The 23,956-nt window shown below is 40.5% G+C and overlaps 1 protein-coding gene across 2 annotated transcripts in view; it reads right to left on the reverse strand.

Annotated features, from left to right (window-relative positions):
• The window catches only part of BMPR1A (bone morphogenetic protein receptor type 1A), an 83,460-nt gene that overhangs the window by 12,210 nt on the left and 47,294 nt on the right, over positions 1-23,956 (reverse strand). Inside the window, exons 2-5 of one of the 2 annotated variants that reach the window (XM_075217010.1) lie at positions 20,432-20,604; positions 1,721-1,883; positions 328-430; positions 10-109 (exon numbers count right to left, since the gene is read on the reverse strand). In XM_075217010.1, coding sequence (XP_075073111.1) covers positions 10-109; positions 328-430; positions 1,721-1,883; positions 20,432-20,516 — 451 coding nt within the window. In that variant the 5' untranslated portion in view covers positions 20,517-20,604. Of the gene's footprint in view, positions 1-9; positions 110-327; positions 431-1,720; positions 1,884-19,539; positions 19,631-20,431; positions 20,605-23,956 lie in introns of those variants that run through there. The other variant, XM_075217011.1, reaches the window with a different exon arrangement.

The following is a 23,956-nucleotide window of genomic DNA, read 5'->3' on the forward strand; positions in this document are numbered from 1 at the left end:
TTAATGTACCTGGTCTTCCATCTGGTGGTAATGTGGGTTTCAAATTCATATTACAGAAGTCGGTCCGGCAGCACTCAATTGTCCTTCGTAACTGGGCTTTAGGAGAATCCTATTTGCAACAAAATAAAAGTGGTATTTCTGTCAAATGACCATAAATAATTCTGTGCAGGCCATAAAGAAGAATTCCAGCTACACATTTTATATATTTAGGTAATAAATATTGTGTACGATGCAAAGCATTTTGTTTAGATCTCTACTTATCATATAGCATAGTTAGAATTTTAATCCACTGACTCCAAATCATGTTCAATTGTATAAGTGTTATACCTTGCACTGAAAATCTGAGCCTTCAAGCTTCATGCAGCCAGATGTTAGCGTGCTTTCTCCATGTTCATCTTCTTCAATTATTGCAAAGCAATGGCCATTTGTGCTGCAATATTAAGATTACATACAGCTTAAAAAAACAGTTTACCAATAGCCAGAAGTATGTGCAATTGCCAGATTTTGAGCTGAGATACTAAAAACAAGTCATTAACTATTTTTTTTTATTTTTAAAAAAAAGCTTCTATCGGTTCTTTTATTTTCTCTGAGCTACCATTCTTTTTATGAAAATATGATCAAACTATATTCCATTAAAATTGTTTCACTGAGTATAACATTACTAAAATGTTTTAACAAACGGATTTACCGTGGTTTTTACTAAAAACCATGTGATCCATTGTCATAAAATGCACCATTTTAGTAGATCACTGTCAACAAATGAAACATTAATGGGACATATGAAATCCTGTGCATTCATGAGCTAAACATAATCACTGATTTATTCACTCCAAACTGAATCTAACCAGCATGTGCTTTTTTTAAACTTGCATCCCAGTATAACCGTTTAATAAAACAAGATATTGTGCAATTGTATTTCTCTTACCTAAAAGTGTGTTACCTACACATTGATGGAATAATTAAGTGGATGAGTAAGTCACTTGTACAAAACCCCCCTTTTCATTAACTGAATACACCGAATATATTTTGCCAATAACTCAGAACAGCAGGCCAACAGCCACTAGAATGAGGCAATAAACTGAATAGTCAATCAGCCCATACTAGAGTGATCAAATGAGCTAAAAAAAAACCTCAGTAAATCTGAATTAAATGTGGATTCTAAACCAGCAGATAATTAAAGTATTGTACACTAGATGGCACCCTACACCTGAATTTTAAATCAGCAATATTTATTTCTGACCGCAGGGCTCAGTAATAAATTTACTGCTCCAGACTTTAGTCACTAGTTATTCAGTCACTTCTTTATCAATTGTGGACTGTGAGTAGGTTAATAGTATTGCCCACAATGAAATTCTGTCCTAGCAGCAGAAAATGCTAACAGCAAAACTACCCAGTATGAAGTTTAAACAAACCAGAGTATCTATTTTTTGGATTAGGAAACAATAGATTCTTTAGAAATCAAAGTTCATAACTATTTCTTAAATATTTTTCATCAGTATTATTTTGAACATTTAAGATTCAAACTGTTCACATAAGCAGAAAAACTGATGTTTTCTCTCCCTCTATATATCTCAAAACCCCATTCTGTATTTTGTGTGTTCTAATTTTAGAGGGTAATCCAAATAAGCAACTGTGAAAAAGAGGTCCCTTCCTCAAACACAAACTAGAATTTCCTGGAGCAGTTTAACATGCAATAATTTAAAGGTGACAATGAACTTACATGCACGTGTTATTTGTAGCATCTTCGGGACAATAGCCTAAACAATAACAATTTAAGAATGGTAATGTGTCCTCTGGTGCCAATGTTACTCCATTCTCCAGCTTCTTAGGCTCAGAGTTTGATTTCATTCCATTTCTGTGAGGCATAATGTCAAAATTCTGACCTGTAGGAACACAAGTAGGGGTAGAAAACTATATGAAGGTGGAAAAATGATATATAACATTGAAGATGCTGATGACATGTTATAAAAAATACCAAGTATAGTCTGATAAAATCAGCTCTTTATAATCAATGAACATATAGTCTAGGTATCTGAATGATGAGAACAAGGTACACTGGCATTAATATGTACACTTTATAATGATAGATCTGATTAACAGACATAGCACTTGATATTTTGATTAGAAACGTCCACTGCTTTGAGGATAACAAAATCCATACACTACTTACTTTACCAGAAACATAATGTACTCCACATGAACAATATCCCTTTACATGTTTATCTCCACAAAGACATTCCAACATAGCCAACTTTACACAAGTAGGTGGAACCTTTTTGAGAACATTTAGATTGATGCCTATTGCTGCTCTGGCAGCCCCCTCCCTCCTTACTGCTTTATTTTATGCCCAGTTGGCCCCAATCCTTAATTCCCCAACTCTTAATCTGCTTCAAGTCCCACCAAGATTCTTCACTAAAACAAGGTATAGAAATTTGGACTATGAACTCCAATGGGACAGGGACTATGAGAGTTCTCTGTACAGCGCTGAGGATTTAGTGGCGCTATATAAATAGCTGATGATGATTGGTGTCTGATTAAACCACAGATCCGTAATAAACTGAGGTGCATTTCTTGTAACATAAATCACAGTTGCAGGCTATATGAGGAACCTTGGTAAGTACCATATTTCCTTGGTTTGTTTCTCCAGAATGATATTAATGTTTTATAATTCTGCAAAGTTTCCAATGTCTCATGTGACTACCATGGCAACAAGTCACATGGCACACGATGTAGTACTTTGCAATGCCCATCTGAGCTCCATCTGCACTGTGCATCATAAAATCCTCCTCCTTCACCACCATCTGCCTTCATATGACACGCCGAGAGCTGAGAGCTACGAGTGAGCCTGGTTTATGACAGCCATACTGAATTTTTTATACTCAAGAAGTTTTTCTTTGGATTGGAAATTTATTGTTTCAATAAAATGGATCAGTCATTGTGCTGGAGATAGCAGGAAGATAGGCAGTGGGTGATATCAAATCACAAAACTATGATCTGCTACACTTGACAAGTCTGTACACCATTATAGATTAAGGTCAAGCAAGTAATTATTGCATCTTAAAATATAGTGGCTATGATTTCCACAATGCACCACTTGACGCTGTAACTGAGTAGAATCGAGATGAGGAATGTAATTTTGTTGCAGACATTACTAACTGCATACACATATATTCTAGTGATTGTATTGCTACTACAAAACAGCCTATAAAGCCCTGAAACTCAAATTCTTGTCAAAGCACAAGAGAAATCTTAAGAAAACAAAATTAACATTGCTAGCAGAACACATAAATTGGATGGTTGATCAGATTAGATTGATACTACAGATACAACAGGAAGGATTATGTAAATTGGCCTCATTACACAATAATGACGCAAGGGAATAACCTTACTTCAATTACTCAAAAACCCTAAATGCTGACAAAGTGTATAGCACAGCATTGTACAGTAAGAATCAATTATTATTTAACCAGAGCCCTGGACAATACAAATACTGAAAATCTAGGAATACTTTATATCTCTATATGGCCAAGGGCACCAGCATGGTACCCTCCACGAGGCAGATTCAAAACCACAGTTGCTTTGTGACAAATGGAAGCTATTCTATTTCAGTATGAATTTAATGCTTCAAAGTACATTAGTGGCACAGTTGTTAGCATTGTTGCATCAGTGCTGGGGTCATGAATTTCATTCTGACCAGGGACTTAAAACTTTGTGGGGTTTGTATGTTCTCCCTGTGTAAAAACCCACACTGCAAAAAAATACTGGTAGGCTTCTGACAAAATGGCTACTAGAGTGTGGGTGAATGAATCTAGATTGTATGCAGGGACTGATGTGAATTACCACATTGTCTCTGTACAGCACTGCATAATATAATCACACTCTATATACAATACTACAATATCTATTGTTTAGAAACCCCTATCATTTCAATGTATTAATTTGTAGAGCTTCCTCACCTTAGGCTCTCCACACTAGGAGGCATCACGTACAGAGGGGCAAGATGTTAATACTATGGTGGCTTCCAAGCTGTTAAATGCACAGGGTAGTAGTGTGTAATTGGCACACACTGTAGTTATGCCTCCTGCTCACCATGGACCTATGCGTGGTGAAAATAAAGTGGATGTGATGAGCACAGGGATGACGTATGAGGAGCATGAAGATGTTATGATGGACATGCCACTATATATAGTGGGCATGAGTTTGTTATGCTCGGCAACACACTACCACAGTTGACATGGGACTAGGCAGGAGCCATTATGTTAAGTTCATGAGGCTGTTGGCAGCACTTTGATAGGGCTGTACATGGTGGGTGTGGACAGTGTCGGACTGCGGCATGAAGGGCCCACCGTTGGACTGCAACGCTAGGGGCCCACCAGAGGGGGTGTGGCCAGCCATCATAGAGGCAGGACCTGACACTAGAAGGGGAGTGGTCAGCCCACGAAAGACAGCTAGCACCATAGTGTAGTATATAAAGAATGCTGTGTGTGTATAAAGAGTACACAGTCTAGCCGTGCCTCTTAGATTAGACAGTCACCAAAAATCGGTATTGTCCCACTAGACCAGGCTTGGCTAACCTGCGGCACTCCAGGTGTTGTGAAACTACAAGCCCCAGCATGCTTTGCCAATATATAGCAGCTTATTGCTGGAAGGGTATGCTGTAGCTTCACAACACCTGGAGTGCCACAGGTTAGCCAAGCCTGCACTAGACTCAGAACATTTGACAGACTGTCCTACCTGTTCATGTCACTTTTACCACCTGTGGCTGCTGGTTTCTTTAGTTGCGGCTTGTCTGGATCCTGGAATGTTGGGGGCCCTTATTTGGAAAAAATAATGGGTACATTTAGAAAATTCCAACCAGCCCGGCGTTAAATCAATAGACCCACAATTAATACTTAGCCACCATCTACCACACACACATTGCCACAAGTCGCTGTGCCATCACACACACTAATGTGCCCCTTAATCCCCATGCTGTGCCTCCTTATGATCACACTGCGCCCACCATGCTGCTTTTGCTCCCCCCTTCTCATGGCCCCCTTTCATCACCCTGTGCCATGTTGCTTTGGCCCCCCTTCACACTGTGCCATGCTGACCTGCCACCCCCCTACACAGTCTACCATGCTGACCTGCCCCACCCCCCTACACAGTCTACCATGCTGACCTGGCCCCCCCTCCCCCCTGCACAGTCTACCATGCTGACCTGCCCCCCCCCCCTGCACACTCTGCCATGCTCTCTTCTGTTTAAAAAAAAAAAAATGCCACATAATACAGAGATCCTGCCCCCTGCAAGCTATTTCATCACCTCACCCATCAGCCAATTCATCGCTCCTGTCATTTTTATCAACCCGCACCAGACAGTTAATGACCCCCCCCCCCCACACCCACCCCCCCTCCCCTCCCCTGTAGCCAGTTCATTACCTCCCCATTGCTTTTTCCTCCCTGCTGGTGTAATGGTCAAGCATCTGAATACTTTTCTCGTATATATATCTATATATATCTATATATCTCTATCTCTATCTCTATCTCTATCTCTATATCTATCTCTATATCTATATCTATATCTATATCTATATATATATATATATATACCCACACAGTCATCTTTATAACGGTCTGTTATTATATAGTCTCTGTGTGAATATTTCATGATTGTACAGCCAGACCTTAGTTTCATGGAGGCTGAACATGGCCATTCACTTCTAACATTTAAGTGCACTTGCTGGCATTGGGAAAGTGGCAGGAGAGATGAGTGCTGCAGTCTGTCTAGTATGTGGGCCATTTGAATTAAGGATCAGTAAACGAAGATTAAAATTACTTTTATTTAGATGTCCTCCCACTGCACCTCACTGTCGGGGCTGTTTGGATATTCAGACTTAATCCCCCCTATCCAATTCATTAACCCCCCCCCCCCTCTATAGTCAGTTCATTACCACCCCATTTTCACTCCATTAATCCCCCCTATCCAATCCATACTAGCCAGATCATTAATCCCCCCATATCCAATTTATAAGATCCCCCCATTGGCCTGTTCATTAATCCCCCTTAGTCATCTCCCCTCCACATCTGATGTGTCACACAACCCCCTGACATTTAACAAGATGCACTTACCTTGCTGTCTTCTGTTCCTCCTCTCTCCAGACGCCGGCGCTTCTGTCATCTTCACACACAGCTAACAGCATCCAACGCTGTTAGCTGCACTGTCACTGCAGGCGCGCTGTATGTGATTAGTGTGGTCACGCGAGATGTGAAATGTGGCGAGATGTGAGAGCAGCATCGGATGCTGTTAGCTGCGTGATTGGGTACAGCAACATGCGGGAGAAAGAAGCCGATCGCTGGCACTTGAAAAAAAAACCCAGCTTGTTAGTGTGCCGTTAGCTCCGCCCTAACAGCAGAGGGGGCGGAGCTTCATGCCTGCCAGGCCTACCGGTGGATAGTCCGGCTGCCCGGCAGGCGAGTCCGACACTGGGTGTGGACTATGTAGTGCATGTTATTATGCTGGTCACATGGCTGTATATTCTGGAAACAGGGGCACATGACTACTTTGCTGGGCTTATTTATCAATTTCTGCCACACTGCACATACTATTTACATTTTTACCATAACACATGATGCTATCTGACTCTCTACCATGTACAAAAATAAGAAACTGGGCATCCACACAGAAGTTGGAGTTTAAAAGCAAAAATTAAATTAATATTTTCTCTGAATGTTTAGATACCAGTACAGACAACAGTAAGTTTTATTCGCAGAGTGGAACCAAAAACGAAACAAGATTTAAATTCCTTTGGCAGTTAGGAGAGTTAATGCAGACAGGTTTTCCAGACATTCTCAAATTCATTTTAAATACTCCTTTTTCCTGCTGCAAGCATTTCCTCGGTACAGTGTTTCATTTGGACATGATGAGAACATCCAGCCTTAAGTCACAAGCCATGTGCCAGGAGCTGAGCATGCAGCCAGTTATGCTGTATAAACATCATCATAACCACATCCATGGAATACCAGATAATATCCACTCCCCCAGCTTTAGTATTTTACATCACCAGACAGTTTTAAAATAAACATACGAGTTTTGGCAAAAACGCTCTTTAAAAGGCAAGACGAAAAATGATACAACTCTATTATAAGGGTTTGAAGTTAAGTTGTGATTATAATCTGTCCCATTCTACCCGCTGACATTCATCTTAGCAAAATTGTAAAGCTGTTATGTCCATAATCACATATCTAACCAATATTTAATCTGTTTGCTAATATTCAAAGCAAGTCACTGCTATCTTTGTACATATGTATTTTAGGCCACGTGTGCAATCTGTGAATCGGGACCCTCAGTAGAATCTCTTTATTGTTTGATACACAAAGATCTACTGGGAACTGCCTCTTGGGTTTCCAGAACACGGACAATTTGGGTCTCTTTTTTTTTTCAAAGCAAAGACTGTACCTGACAGAAGCATATGTATATCCTACAAAATGTCCTTCTGTTTGTCTGCTCGGTCATACCTTTTTGCACCTCTAATTACATCATACCCTCCACCAATGATAAAAATACTGTATTGCATACTTGCCAAACTTTGAAAAGTTAATTACCGGAAATCCCGAGCAGGGGGCTTGGTGGAGGGCGGGAGGGGTGGTGTCAATTGTTCTATTTTGGCCCTGCCCCCACAACAAAATGCAATTTTTGCTGCAGGGCCAAAATTACGCGATTCACCGCAAATCGCGTTATTTTGACGAGCAAGTTGCCGTATGTGGGATACTTGCCAACTCTCCCGGAATGTTCGGGAGAGCAGGCAAGTATGCTGTATTGTGAGAGGCTTACCACACCACTTACCAATTAGATTGTCAGGATAACTCTTGGAAGCGACACAGGGATTTAGGGAAAAGGGTGGCAAAAATGGAACCAGTCAGCTCTGCAACCACTTACTCATATAATTTTTATACAGTCATACCTTAACATTTATATAAAATAGGGAAATACAAATATAAAAAGTTCTGAGTCCTATAAGCAATGTTTATCGCTACATGTTCTTCTATTAGAGAAGTATTCTACCAAGTTACCCAGTTTACGGATATCAACTGCTAAGCAAGGCAAATTTATATGTAGGATTTCAAATAGCAATTACTGCATCTGCTTTTTAGCACTTTGACAGGTATGCAATGGATTGTTTTGTTGATTTGCTGACAGTATTTCTTTTCCTTTAGGTTCCTAATATTATGCATTTGAACTGAAGCGTTTGAGCCCGATATCTTGATATCTGCACTTTAAGTTTATACGCAAGACTAACTGTTGAATAATCAGATCATACCCATTAATCTGGGCTGGGCTTCCATTTCAAAAAAGGAGAAAAATGTGATATGGAAGGTTACGTCAACAAAAAAGCAGACTTGACAAGACTACTACACTTCTGCATCAGCAGCAAAACTGGTTAGCAATAAACAGATAAGAATTAAAAATATAAGGCTTGAGAAAATACTTTGTGCTCACAGATAAAGAGATGCCATGACAGAAATATGGGGAAAGGGCCATGATTGCGTCTAATATTAGCTGTAATCAAAACAGGACAGTATAGCATTCCAGCTTCTGCAATAACTTGCTTACTACCATTAAAGCTGTAAATTTTCTTTTAACAAATATTTAACAGTCAAACAGTGTTTTGATCACTCACCAAGAGTAAAAAGCCTCAATTGATGTTCATCGGCATCCCACTACCACAAAGCCTTCAAAATATTCAGCATAGCACTATATGTTTTATTGATGGGTGTTCGCACATACATGTCAGATATGTTTAAAGTGTCGATATATGTAATATTTGTTTATGTAATGTATAATTTCATAAGATTATAAAAATAAAATATTTTTACCCAACAATATAACTTGCTACATGTCTGATACTGACAAGTAGCAATTGAATCCAACTGCCTCTTTCTGCACCAAAGCAAAATCTATAAATAAAAGAAATAACAATAACTAAAAATATCTTGCATTGAATGTGGTCTTGATCCTTCCTAAGGATGTAAAAGACTGCATAACCTGTTGCTGGAGACAAATTATCCGCCCACGGCTAGACAATGTATAGACAAGCAGATTGCTCGCGTAATGCAGATCAATAAGCCTTAAGACTCTTAAGACTTTGTTTCTCCTTTTTGAAATGAAGATACAAAACACTTATAAGTGCTAGCAACATTTTCTGAAGCCAGCTGTACATAATAACTTACATGTGTATGGACTGACTATACAAGTCCAGCTTCAACAACAACCAAACTAATAAACGCAAAGTTAGAAATATCTACTTGCAGATCTATAAGGCAAAAATAAATAAATAAAAGGAATAAGCACAGATGACATGATCTGTTGGGAAATGACAATCTGTAATAATTAAAAACTAATTGTACATGAGAGCTACATGTTCATTTCCTTACAAATGACGCCGTTCTTGAAAGAAAAAAAATAAAACATGCACATGTAAGCAGAATGAATAAAGGGAAAATTGTTCAAATAGGTGAAAAGGGATGAGAGATAAGAGAAAAGTTTAAGTTAAAAGAAAAATAGAGCATGAGCACATGGCAAGGAATTCTGGAGAATTCTGTATACAACTTGTCTCCACATGTGTCCCCCCTCTTCCTTCTTATTTTATTGCCTCAGCAGTCACAAAGGAGTCTGAGGTCTGGCAATGTGCACTGAATCAGCCTTTTCTCCAAAGGTTGCTTTTATTTCCTTTTTTGTTGTTTTCTTAAGTGAATGGCTCTCACCCCTCCCCTCTTCTAAATCTCTACCATGAGTATGGACTGTTCACGGAGAGTAAGAGTTAATGCTAAATAAAGCCTGTGAGCTGCTCTGATGATCCACCATGAACTGCAAATTAATAACCACCAGAATAGACAGCTATCAATACACAAAATACTAGTCATTTTAAAAGAATTCTATGTACCTTAAGCAAGGAAATAAAATTTAAATACTGTATGAGGTTGTTAATGAAAATGTTAAGTGGGTATCTTCAAATTAAAATGATGGAATGTGCTTATTAGTGGGATGACTTTAAATTCTCTGGGAATGCCAAATGCTCATATGCTCTCTCTCTGATCACTGGAAATGGATAGGGAGGTATGGATAAGAAAGGGACATGCCACAGTGCAATTTTCTAACACGGACTTCTGAAAAGTTGTATCTGTAGATGTAGCTGTAGCTGTAGTTTGCGGGTCTGCAAATGCCCAATTTGTGCTCCATGGCAGGCCTTAAGGCGCCGACACACAGATAGAGCTCCAGATCTTTATCCAAATACAGACGGTATGAGTGGATTCTTTAGTTCTAAACATGCATACAACTAAAACGACCAAATGAGACAAGTTGGAAGTTAGGTATTGAAACTTCAAAGCACCCTTTTGTATCCATGACACAGACTGGACACATAGGAGATAGGAGAAAGCTAACCTGACCAGCCTGCCAAACACAGGTCTCAACAGGTAACCTCTCTCTTCAGATAACCACACTAGAGTCCGACTTAAAAGCAGATCAAAATACCACTTTTAAAATGAAACTTGCAGATTACAGTATCAACTAACCAAATGAAAAACAAAAAAAAGACAACATTGTGAAAAACTGTCTTTGTGACATCATCATGCATATATTCTATCAGCACGCAAAGTTCTGTCCTCCACAGGCAATAGGTGCAAACATTATAGAACCCATTCCTTAGATGTAAAGTTATTTGCATACGCTGAATTAAAACCACACTTGCTAACTTATGGCAAGTATGATCCGGGAGCTGCCGGGGGCAGGTGGGCGTGCAGGGAGCGGGGCTCCCAAAATTATGTCATTTTGGCCCCGCCCCATGACGTAATGACGCAAACTCATCAAATGCAGCGATTCCTGGTGAATCGCGGCATTTTGGATTTAATTCTGCCCACTTCACTAGGAAGTGGGCATATGCGGGAGACTGTCATACTCTCCCAGGAGTCCGGGAGACCCACCCAGAATTCAGGAGTCTCCCGGACATTCCGGGAGAATTGGCAAGTATGATTAAAACCGTGCGTTACAGTTCGGTTATGTGATTTCTCTTCATACAAATAACCACATTGAGTCTGATTTTGAATATGCTTTCTGCACAGTGCCATGTTCAACTAATATATAATATACTCAAGCAGCGGCAAATTAAGAGTGCAAGAGTTTTCAAAACGTTAAGGAAAAACAGGGTGTGTAAAACTAAATTTCTTTTTGTGTATGTCTCATAGGTGAAGTACAAGACTAAGCAAATAAACTGCATTTTAAAAGTTGAACAACTGCGCATTTATGTTGGTCAAGGTGATAAAGCGACCTTTTCTTTGGATCGGATTTACTTGGCGCCATTGGAAGAACTCTATTTTCTTAGCATAAGCTTGAAATGAGACACGCTGGAACCCCTTCACCAAGTGCCATTGAAAACAGAAGATTGGCAAAGGAACACGCCTGGAAACCAGAAAATATCCCTAAAATATTATGGGCAAAACTCAATTGCTTTTTTAAAGGAATTTAGGCTGTAAACTCAACCTGGAGTTTAGGGATTAAAAACATGTCATGTTGTGAAAAAAATGACAGTCATATCTACCTAGTATACTGGCTTGAAATCATTCCAAGCAAATATTTTTCAACAAAGATATTTTTATAGTCAATAAAGCACAACCTTAAAATTATATTATTTTTAATGAATTACATTTGCCTTGTTGTGCAAGTAACACTCCAAGACTGCCACAACCAATACATACAAACTATGCCCTTGTGTACATGTGATGTATAATCCTTAGGTTTATTAGTATGCACTATATTATGGTAAAATGAAGCTCTCTCTCTCTTTAGAAAACTGGTTTTCTAGACCAACTGACAGAAATTTCAGTATTTGGATTTGCACAGAACAGATTTACTGGACATGTCAATTGTGTCAATGCAAAACCAAATAATTTCAAGTCTTTTAATAGAGGAAGGATTTATATTACAAATTCACCTAACATGTCAGTGACTGATGCTCTGAACGGTCATGAACTACAATAATTTTAAGGATGGAAAAAAAAAGAAAATCAAATGTATTCTATAATCAGAATAGGTTTTCTTGGAAATACAAATTTTTTGCTGTATCAAAATGTGTATTTAAAATGTACACATTTGTTAAATATAGAAATATATGAAAATTAATGCTTGTTTTATATATTTTTAGTAGAAAATTTGCTGTCAGTTTGCAATACTACAAAAAAGATTTGGTGGTTTAGAAACGAGCAGAGTGGCTCAGATACCAGAGACAAGGCACCATTGCGGGATCATTGCAGAACAAAATGAAAGAACATATACTTGTTTTATATACAACAATTCTCTACTGGATGGCAGCATTGTTTTAAACACATAAGGGCAAAAATTTGATGCATGTCCGTCCAATCACTTTCCATAAAAAGTGTACAACATAAAGCAATACTGCCCATTACATGAAAAAAGTGTGAGTCTCAAAACCAGCCCGGCATATCGAGCATGTTCAACAAAATGAGACTGAAGTTTCCTGGACACTTTAATTTCTTAAGCACTTGAAGGAAATGTGCATTCAAATTGAACATTTTCAGAATGGAGGTAATTTTGCACACAACTCCAAGGTAATAAGAACAGGACACAGTGGTCTGATTGTATGCAAACAACCAGAAAAAGAAATGGTTCCAGAAGGTTTCATGCACTATGCTGTTTGCCAAGGCTGGTGTGCAAGACACCTGTGGTGACACATGAAGAAATATAAGCTAAACCAAAAGGTGTGATCAACCCAAACCTGGCAAATACAGAGTCCAGTCTCTGTCATTGCTTAGCCTGTTCCACCTGACAAACTGTGGCTTTTGGAAGCTTTTGAGCGAAATGACCCAAGATTAAATTTTATTCACCATTTAAAAACGGCAGATGCGGTAGCATCTGTACAACCGGGTCAGATCGGATGTTGGCACACAAGTACATCCGTCATAAACTTCGAGAACTAGAAAGGCTACTGTTACATGCCAGAAGAGCTAACCCTTTGAAGATGGACCATTCTATCAAACGTATTACATGTAGTAAACACTGTGAAGAATGTGGAGTGGCCGCTGCAAATGTCTACGCTTGCAAGTCCCAACGCTTCAGAGGCTCAGACTGCATACATCATTGTTCATTAATGTGGAGATAAAAGTCCCCAAACACTGTCTTCCACGAACCTTTGAAAGCATGTTGCCACTCTTTCAAGAAATCTCAACCTAAACACAGAATTGGATACATTGGCAGACTTCCTTGGGCATGACATAAGGGTGCACCAGCAATATTACCACCTCCCAGCAGCTACTTCAACTTGCCAAGATCAGCAAGTTTTCACTGGCTTTCTAGAGAGGGGTAGACAGGCTGAAATCAAAGGCCAGAATTTGTAAGAGATGAGCACTGATCGAGAGAGTAGGTTCAACGTCTCATATCTGATATATGGATTACATTTTTACCTTCAAAATCGGTCATTTATATATCTGTTCTTTAGAACCAGTCTAGCTACAGTGACAAATCAAACAATGAACAATCCCCTGAACCAGAGAAACAAGCAGGAATGCATTCAGTCAACACTTCCCTTTCAGAAAGTTAACAAAAGTAAGGATATGACAACACTGGACCAAAAGCACAGCCAAGGCATCCAAAGGTTGGTGGAACACCAGGTTTTGCTACTCAAAGCATGTGGTTTTCTCTGCTTTTCAGAATCTGCAATGCTTCTTTCAGGTCATAAAGAAGAGTGAGAAAAAAAACCTGGATAAGAGACTAGGTCAATGCCATAAAGAAGTACACAGTGAAGCTTAATCAGAAATGCAGAGTGCCTGAAATGCATGACTACGTTGAATGCATCATGGCCGAGTCATCCACACAGAGCATCGGAACTGGTTAGCTGTGAAATTCCACATGAAGAACCGGTAAACAGTTATAAAGAGAAATAAAAAAATAGTTGAATCTATATGTAATGGGTTGTCCATGACTATAACCTATTTGACTAGCCGTGGCTAGGTGTTTTTGTGTGTATGGATGTCCTCAAGCGGCCGGAATACCTGAAGCTGTCCCCACAAGGCAGTATTATTTAAATCCTTATTGGCCTAGGTCAAATTGAAAGTCCTGGCCATGGTGACAAACGACTCATAAACATACCCATTTGATTGGGGATGGGTACGTTATTCAGACAGGTCTATTACTGGCAGAGAAAAAAAATAATTACGACAACTAACAGCGACATGAGTTAAAAGAAGACTTACATTAAAACAAAGGATATTTCGGACAACCGTGACATCTACAGTGCAATTGTAAACAGAGTAAATGCCGGTACTTCATTTTCTCGTCACATAATACAGCGACATTGATATTTCTGTATTTAAAGTGGCAATGGTAGGAGTCGGTGCATAACCCTAACCCTAATCTTAACCCTTAGATTAAATTGTCCCATTGCCGCTTTAAATTCAGAAATCTCATTGTTGCTCTGTTTTGCAACGTCAAAGCGAAGTGCCAGCATGCACTAAGTTTGCAATTTCGATGTTCTGGATGGCAGTGTCGTCAGAAATGTCCTCGGTTTGTTTTATTGTAAGTCTGCATTTAATCCATGTAGCTGTTATAGTAATCGGAATTTGTCTATATACTCGTTGTCAGTAATAGACTCATTGGAATAACGAGTACCACTGATTTGATCGTCCTGTTGATAGGGCAATAAGAAAGGGGTGTCCCTATGAGGAATGCTCCAGGCATGGGTCGTCACGATGCAATAAAAACAAAATATGTATGCATGTATATACACACCCACAACAAAGACTAAAATAAAAAAAAAATAAAAAAAAAAAAAAAAGATATAGACAGACACATGCTGTACTTAACATTTTAAGCTTTTTGTCATGCATCAGGAGCCTTTCAGCAGCTGCCAGAAGTATGCGATGTGTCTTTTGCTGCTTATAATGCAAGGGGTGCAAAATTCTTAGTTGCATTTTATTTATTTTGTCACAACTGAAAAATTAGTTTTCCTCACCATTTATGGTCAGTTTTAAGTCCACCTACAAACAGTTTAAATGATAAAAAATTGGCCAAACATGCATCTTTGGTGGAAACTGGCAATACCGCAATGAGGTGGAAGGCAGGAATACCTACTAACATACTGGCACATAGGTTGTGTGTCTCCAAGAGCAACCTGTGGTAACATGTAACTATCATAAATGGCAGTAAAACAGCTGAATGAAGCTACAATGTCAGACAGGCATTTTGAACACTACTGCTTTTCCAGCTAGAGAAGCTAGCATTCATAGTGCTGAACTGCTCCCATGCTTACACACAAAGTAAAAGAGCAGAATACTTCTCCCAGTTTCAGGGGAGAGAAGCTTGAAGTTGCACGTAAAGCTTTCAGCCAAATTCTGGATTGTAAACAAACAGGGCTTTAGACAGGTAAGCAGTTTTAGGACCACTACAATCAACCCTTCTGTGCCACCACACATTATACCAGTGGATTCCAAACTTTTTCTGTTCAAGGCACCCTTTAAGGTCTCCATAATTTTTTCAAGGCACCCCTAAGCCAAAATAATTACCAAGTAGTCCCCCGACTTGCTTGGCATTCCTATGAAATCGCCTAGGCACACAGTTTGGGAACCACTGCGTTATACGGATACCAGCAGTGTCACACATCATTTATATAGCGCCACTAATTCTGCAGCGCTGTACAGAGAACTCATTCACATCTGTCCCTGCCCCATTGGAGCTTACAATCTAAATTCCCTAACATACACACAAACAGAGAGAGACTAAGGGCAATTTTAGTAGCAGCCAATTAACCTACTAGTATGTTTTTGGAGTGTGGGAGGAAACTGGAGCACCCGGAGGAAACCCACGCAAACACAGAGAACATACAAACTCCGCACAGATAAGGCAGTGATTGGGAATCAAAGTCATGACCCCAGTGCTGTGAGGCAGAAGTGCTAACCACTAAGCCACCGTGCATATATGTTTTGTTAGCACACATTTCCAGCAGAAGTGCCTCTGACAATTAATATACTATACACCAGTATTTTTTGGACTGTGGAAGTAAACCGGAGCACCCGGAGGAAACCCACACAACTACGGTAAAAAAAACAAACTTACAAATACCACAAATATAGGGCCCTGGTCAGGGCCGGACTGGCCATCTGGCACTTCTGGCAAATGCCAGAAGGGCCGATGGCCAGATGGGCCGGTTGCTAGCTGGCCGGCCCCATCGCTCAGCGCACAGACTGTCATGCCAGAATTCCTGCATGACAGTCTGTGCGCTGAGAAATGAGGCCGGCTGTATACTTCCTTCCTGGTGGCCGCGCGTCCTCTTCTCCCCTCCTCTTCTATGAATGGATCTGGCTATGTCACATGGAACGCGCACCACGTGATAGGTGCCGTCCCATGTGATAGGAGAGACTGCACAGCGCGCCGCGGAGCGCACAAGGTAAGGAGGGAAGGGGGGTAGTTTATGTGCCAGGGTACGTAAAGTGTGTGTGTGTGTGTGCCAGGGTACGTAAAGTGTGTGTGTGTGTGTGCCAGGGTACGTAAAGTGTGTGTGTGTGTGTGCCAGGGTACGTAAAGTGTGTGTGTGTGTGTGCCAGGGTACGTAAAGTGTGTGTGTGTGTGTGCCAGGGTACGTAAAGTGTGTGTGTGTGTGTGCCAGGGTACGTAAAGTGTGTGTGTGTGTGTGCCAGGGTACGTAAAGTATGTGTGTGTGTGCCAGGGTACGTAAAGTATGTGTGTGCGTGTGCCAGGGTACGTAAAGTATGTGTGTGCGTGTGCCAGGGTACGTAAAGTATGTGTGTGCGTGTGCCAGGGTACGTAAAGTATGTGTGTGCGTGTGCCAGGGTACGTAAAGTATGTGTGTGCGTGTGCCAGGGTACGTAAAGTATGTGTGTGTGCGCGCCAGGGTACGTAAAGTATGTGTGTGTGCGCGCCAGGGTACGTAAAGTATGTGTGTGTGTGCGCCAGGGTACGTAAAGTATGTGTGTGTGTGCGCCAGGGTACGTAAAGTATGTGTGTGTGTGCGCCAGGGTACGTAAAGTATGTGTGTGTGTGCGCCAGGGTACGTAAAGTATGTGTGTGTGTGCGCCAGGGTACGTAAAGTATGTGTGTGTGTGCGCCAGGGTACGTAAAGTATGTGTGTGTGCGCGCCAGGGTACGTAAAGTATGTGTGCGCGCCAGGGTACGTAAAGTATGTGTGCGCGCCAGGGTACGTAAAGTATGTGTGCGCGCCAGGGTACGTAAAGTATGTGTGCGCGCCAGGGTACGTAAAGTATGTGTGCGCGCCAGGGTACGTAAAGTATGTGTGCGCGCCAGGGTACGTAAAGTATGTGTGCGCGCCAGGGTACGTAAAGTATGTGTGCGCGCCAGGGTACGTAAAGTATGTGTGCGCGCCAGGGTACGTAAAGTATGTGTGCGCGCCAGGGTACGTAAAGTATGTGTGCGCGCCAGGGTACGTAAAGTATGTGTGTGCGCCAGGGTACGTAAAGTATGTGTGTGCGCCAGGGTACGTAAAGTATGTGTGTGCGCCAGGGTACGTAAAGTATGTGTGTGCGCCAGGGTACGTAAAGTATGTGTGGGTGCCAGGGTACGTAAAGTATGTGTGGGTGCCAGGGTACGTAAAGTATGTGTGGGTGCCAGGGTATGTAAAGTATGTGTGGGTGCCAGGGTATGTAAAGTATGTGTGGGTGCCAGGGTATGTAAAGTATGTGTGGGTGCCAGGGTATGTAAAGTATGTGGGTGTGACAGGGTATGATTATAGTGTGTACGTGTGTGACAGTGAAAATATAGTATGTTTTGTGTGTGACAGGGTATGACTATTGTATGTGTGTGGGGGCCGGCGTATGACCATAATGTGTGTGTGTGTGGGGGCTGGCGTATGACCATAATGTGTGTGTGTGTGGGGGCCGGCGTATGACCATAATGTGTGTGTGTGTGGGGGCCGGTGTATGACCATAATATGTGTGTGTGTGTGTGTGTGCCGGCGTACGACTATAATGTGTGTGTGTGTGTGTGGGGGGGGGGTCGGTGTATGACTATAATGTGTGGATGGGGGGGGTCTTAATATAATGTGGGAGGTAGGCTAGTTAATCTAATGGTGAATTGCATTGCAGGTAGGGGCTAATTATTGGGTGCTATTCAATTTGTGGGGGGATGGAGAGGCAATTTAATAGTGGGGCCTATCAATTTAAGATGGGGTGATTGGATTTTTAATTTAATGCTGGGGTGGTTTGGGAGCTATTAATTGAATGTGGGGCTGTGTGTGGAAAATGAGGTCTATTTATTAAATGTGATTATGAGTTATTTAATGCCTGGGGTGGTTGTAGGAAATGGATATATTTATTAAACTTAAATGCCATTTAATTTCTTGCTGGGGTTGTTTGGAGAGAGGAAAATATTTTTATTTATTAAATGGGAATGCTATTTAATGTCAGGGCTAGTTGGAGGGAAATAGATTTATTTATCAAATGTGAATACTAGTATTTTAATGAGTGGCTGCAGTGAGGCCTAATTTTAAAACGTGGATGCTATATTGATTTAACACCAGGGCTAAATTTCATTTACTCATGTACTTTTTCTCCTAATAGGGCATCCAACATTCCAGGATCCAGACAAGCAGCAACTGATCTAAAGACACCAGCAGCCACAAGTGGTGACCATGACAAGACAGGTAGGAGAGACCAGGACAGTCTGCCAACTGTTCTGAATTTGGTGGGTGACTGTCCCGCTTAGTCAGGATTTGGTCTGACTACAAGAACAGTTGGGAGATATGTCCTACTTCACACTGTACTGCTTGTTAAGGCAGAACTGCGTGCACCTAACAGTAGTGCACACAGTATTGCCTGTGTATTTGTCAAAAATTTGTCCAATAGCCAAATTACATTATAGGAGCCCCTATGACTTAAGTGCCGGGCCCCCGAGCCTTAATCCACTTCTGGTCAGCAGGAGGAATTTGTGCTCCCAGTTCCGCCCAGGACACAGCCTGCAGAGCAAGCCGAGGAGCTCTAAGTCTCATGAGATTTATTAATCTCGTGAAACTAAGAGCTTCCCTGCTCACTCTACAGGAATGTCAGCAGCATCAGAAGCATAGATAAGTACAGTGGGCTGGGGGTGTCATAATGTATCTGGGGGGGGTGGCGTAATGTGGATGGGGAGGGTCTGATAAATGTAATGTTTTATTATAATGTATGTATCAACGCACCATTTTGACCACGCCCCCAACATAATGTAGCTACGCCCTTGGCGGCACCGCCACTGCACTGTCGTGCACATTTTTTTCAACAGAGGTGGGCCTGTGTGCTTTAAATGCCAGGGCTGATTTTTAGTCCCAGTCCGGCCCTGGCCCTGGTTGATATCAAACCCATGACACCAGCCTGTAAGGCCACAGTACTGCCCATGAATACATAGCAGACAGAGTTGGCCACATGATTTTAAAGTAGGCAGAAATGCCAGGTGTTGCGAAACTACAAGTGCCAGTATACCTGTCAGATATCGTCTATTTGCTGGGGCTTGTAGTTTCACAATACCTGGAAACCACAGGTTAACCATACCTGGTCTATAACCTCTTGTGATGTCAGCACATGTGCACTGTTCCCTCTTCATATACTTCATATTTTCCTTGCCAAGCCAGTGCGGTTTTGTCTTTCACACAAAATAGCGTAAAGAAAAGAGGAACATTGCAGTCACATCATCACCACCAGAGGTTCTGGACTCGTTTCTAAAGCCCAACTTGACTATTGACTACTATAGCCTTCGGGTCGCTTGACTAAAATAGAGTGGCTGTGGCGCCATCAGCAGACTTGGGAGTCCTCATCACCCTTCCCTCCAGAACCTTAGCCTCACTAAAAATAAGAAAACAAAAAATCCCTGGCTTAATCATTCAATGTCAGAACAGGAGTGACTGACTGCCAATAATGCTAGCGCTTTGATAGACACCAGCTTAATTCCTACGAATTTTTAAGTTATCCCTTCTGAAGCAGAAGCATCCTAGAATTAAAAAAATAAATAAGGGAATAATGGAAAAGGTTTTAAACAGCTACCAGTGCTCCATTTCTATCCAGAGGACATATTTTAAGAATAGACCATTGGTGATGGGGCAATTTTAAAACGCATGGCAAAAAAAAAAAGTGAAACTTGAATTTAGTCAAGATTATTTTTAAGTAAATGCTATTTCTAGTAACAAAAACACCATGGCTCAAAACTAGGGACAACATTTGCTCCCCACTGGGGCACATTTAAAAAAAAAAAGTTCCTGTGGTACATATTTATAAACAGAAGCCAGAAAAACACAGAAGGCTAAGGAAAAGAACAAATTGTTAAAAGGGGTCTGAATGCAGAAACTGGACTGGCTCTTATTCTCCCTATCACATAAGAGTGCTGTGTTGATAGCAGGAACTATATTAATGCAGAGGGTAGAGTAATAAGATTTAACTGATCACTGACCTTCAATATGAACTGCCAGTAGAAAGCATCCCAGCAAAGCGGCCAACACATGCTCTACCATTCTCAAGCTCTTCAATGGTAGCATTTCACAACGACGGAAGGAAAACGTAAAGAAATATGCAGAATGCTTTCCGTTTCAGATATTGTTTTCTTCATTAGTTGCCAATCCTTTACTGTAAATAAAACATAATAAATCATAAGTGAGATTATCCAGAAAATTCAGCCCGCTAATTGTTTTAAGTTTCAGACTTCAAAACATTTTGAAAATATTTTAAGACACATAGCGTTTATACCAGGAAATACTTTTATGTACAAATATAACATTTTAGTTTTTGCAAATGCATTGACATCACAACAGAGAGAGGAATTAGTATGCATACATATTCACTAGGACAGATTTATGTAAAATTACATGATCACTCAGCATTAATCTATAAAATAAATAATTGGGTAAGACTCCTAATTAAGGCTTAATATTTTGGGTTTGTTTTTACTACATGGAATAAGAAATCATATCTAGATTGCAAAGAGCTTTTGTTGCAACACCTGAACAGTTAATGTGGACAAAAGGAGATTTGTGTTAAGATGAATGAAACGCAAATTTTGGCTTTCATTGGCCTCTTGTTTCGGTGAGCTTGACCTGCACGACCCTGTCAGACTGGCGCTATTCCTGAATGGAATAATTTGTATTTGTTCAAGGATGTGCCTCAATTACTGTTGGTGACTGCTTCCACCATAAATAACTCAATCTGTCTGTTCAACAGAACCCAAGAACTTTTGATTTTAATTGGGGCTCTGGAGCTATTTAACACAGAGGCAAATTAGTGGTGGAGCAAAGAGATGCCTGTCACTTCCAATTTCATTGGGTATGGGGCACACAGCATTCGACCTGTGGCCTACTTTTCACACATCTGTGACTTCTCTGTAATTAGGAAACAAAGAGGATTCATCACCACAAGGGATGGGAGACAGGGTAACAACAGGGGGCAACCATATTAAAGACACGAAAGAGACTGGAAGACTATCATGTGCTGCAGGATAGGGCAGAACTCACACAATGTACTTGGCACCTGTACAGTAGAAAATGTGTTTAACGGAGAAAAAAAAACAAAAAACAGGTTTGACATACAGTAATCAAAGTGCTCATTTACAAGACACAAGGTGCAATCCTTGCATACAGTCTAATAGGAGAATTATTTCTGACACAGAAGCAAAATAGATACCTTTGAGGGGAAAATAGTAAATTATAGTGTGAATCTTTTAAAGCATAACAATGACCCTGATCCACCCCCGCAAATGTATAATTTTATTAATAGTCCTTAAACCTAAACACGAAATAGCATTTGCACTGTACCTCCAGGCTGCAAAGAAATTGTGATCCCTTTGCAGACAATGATAATATTTGTAAGTTATAGACTAACCCCTCAATAAGTTTTAGATTTTATTTTATTCTTTAACTCCTGTACGACAGGATCTTGATACCTTTCAAGATTACCACACAAAAAAACCAAAACCCAACGTTTACTTTACTAGCATTTCAATAAGGCATATTCAAATACATGTCATTATAACCAATGATTCTTTTTAGCAGCTGATATAGGATAGTTTGCTAAAATTATTCCTTTATTATACATATTTGACAGCAAAGTTCAATGTAAGAAACTGCCAGCTTCAGCACAATGACCCCGAATGATTAGGTGAGATTTGCATCACAGTATCTTCAGTACACACCAAGGGAAATTAAATAATGCACACGCTTTTACACAGGCTGCACTAATGTGCAGTTTTGAAAGACAAAAAAAAAAAATCTAAGGACTGGTACAGTGATCAAGCACATTGTGGTCTATTCAACTACTGTGAGGCATCATAGTAGAATCACGTTCTGTTTATGCACACAAAGATGGTAATTACAGTAATGAGGTGCAAGCAAAGGATAAGCAAAGGTCAAAGGAGCAATTTCCCGACAGCACCTGCGCTACTGTGGCAAGCACCAGAGATGTCTCCCACTCAGTGTGATGTTAAAATACAGGGTGTGTATTGGAAGGCAGGAACACTTCTGTGGAGATTCAGACACTGCGTGTATGTGCGGTGTTCTCAGAACTCCTCATTTCTGAGTTGCCCAGAAAAGGTCCAGCACCATTGGTGTTATAATAGCCACTGTGTGAGCACTGCAGCCAGCATAGTGTGTTAGACCACTGACCAACAGTCCTGGTAGTCAGTCCAGGCAGGACTCAGCAGCCACACATTAAAGAAAAAAAAAGGGGGCAATAAATAAGTCTTTATAAATAATATAAGTGTTGTCAATAACATCCAACATTATTCATTATTATTGAAAAGTATTACACTGCCCCCACCCAGCTACTTATTAATGCTACCTGGTTGGCAGTTTTCTGTGGAGAACAATGAAGGTCACTTACCTAAACATGCAGAAATAAAGTATGATGGCTACTTGCGGCTAATTGAATCAGCCCCTTAATGTTTGATAAAAAGCAGTTTGAAATTTTAAAAAGATATTTTTGAGGGAAGAATGTGGTGCCCCAAAATCCGAGTACCCTGGGGTGTATCTATAGGTTTTTAATTTGTTAATTTAATTTGTTAATTGTTAAAAGTGTTCATAAAGATTTAAAAAAATGTATATTTTCTTGAGGGAGAAGTGACAGTTGGGAGTGGTTGGTGGTTGCCGGGAGTAACAGGAAGGAGGAGTTTGTGGCATAGCAACAAGTCCACTAACTTTGGTAATAACTGTGAACTCCCAGAAGGCAGTGGGAAGAGGAAAGTTCAAGACTTCTGAGGGAGAGAGATCCCTGTGTCTGCATAGACTGAGAGAAAAATAGGGACAGAATGAAAATCGGACAAAGTGATCTATAAGCAGATTAAAAGTGAAGTGTAAGAAGAGAAGAAGATAAGAAGTGAGCCAAAGAGAGGTGTGAGTAAAAGGGAAAGTACTGAAAACAAATAAGCAGTATAGAGATCTGTGACATCACACTAAACAGACTGAGCTATGTACTGAGAACAGGGTGAGAGGAGAGAAAAGAGAGAGGTCTGTGAATACACAAAAAAAGAGACTGTGTAATACAAAATATCATCAGTTTATTTGGCGTGAAAAAGTAATTTATGGGCCCCAACCACGTGCACCACTTCTACTAAATTCCTGTGCACAGTTCAACCCAGGACTGAGTGTAAAATATGGTAACGTTACCAGGGATAATATTGGTGCACCAAATGTTTTAGTTGAATATTAATGTTAAGTGATTTACCTGAAAATGTATTTATTGTATATTATATGTTAAATGCTATTGTGCTCTATGTTGATCAAATGAGTGTTTTGTCATTGCCATTGAGTTGAAGGGGTCAGTGGCGCGGTGGCTTACCAAAATTATCTTTACCGCATTATTAATAAACCCAAGTTATTTGACCAATCCTTGTCCCTCTCATTGAAGTATTTATCTCCTGACCACCGGATGTCCGAATAAAAAAGAACCTGAATCGTGTCTGGAGGACAAGGTAAGGGAAGGAAATCCCATC

Source organism: Mixophyes fleayi, chromosome 6 (genome assembly GCF_038048845.1).
Source record: "Mixophyes fleayi isolate aMixFle1 chromosome 6, aMixFle1.hap1, whole genome shotgun sequence".
Taxonomy (NCBI): Eukaryota; Metazoa; Chordata; class Amphibia; order Anura; family Limnodynastidae; genus Mixophyes; species Mixophyes fleayi.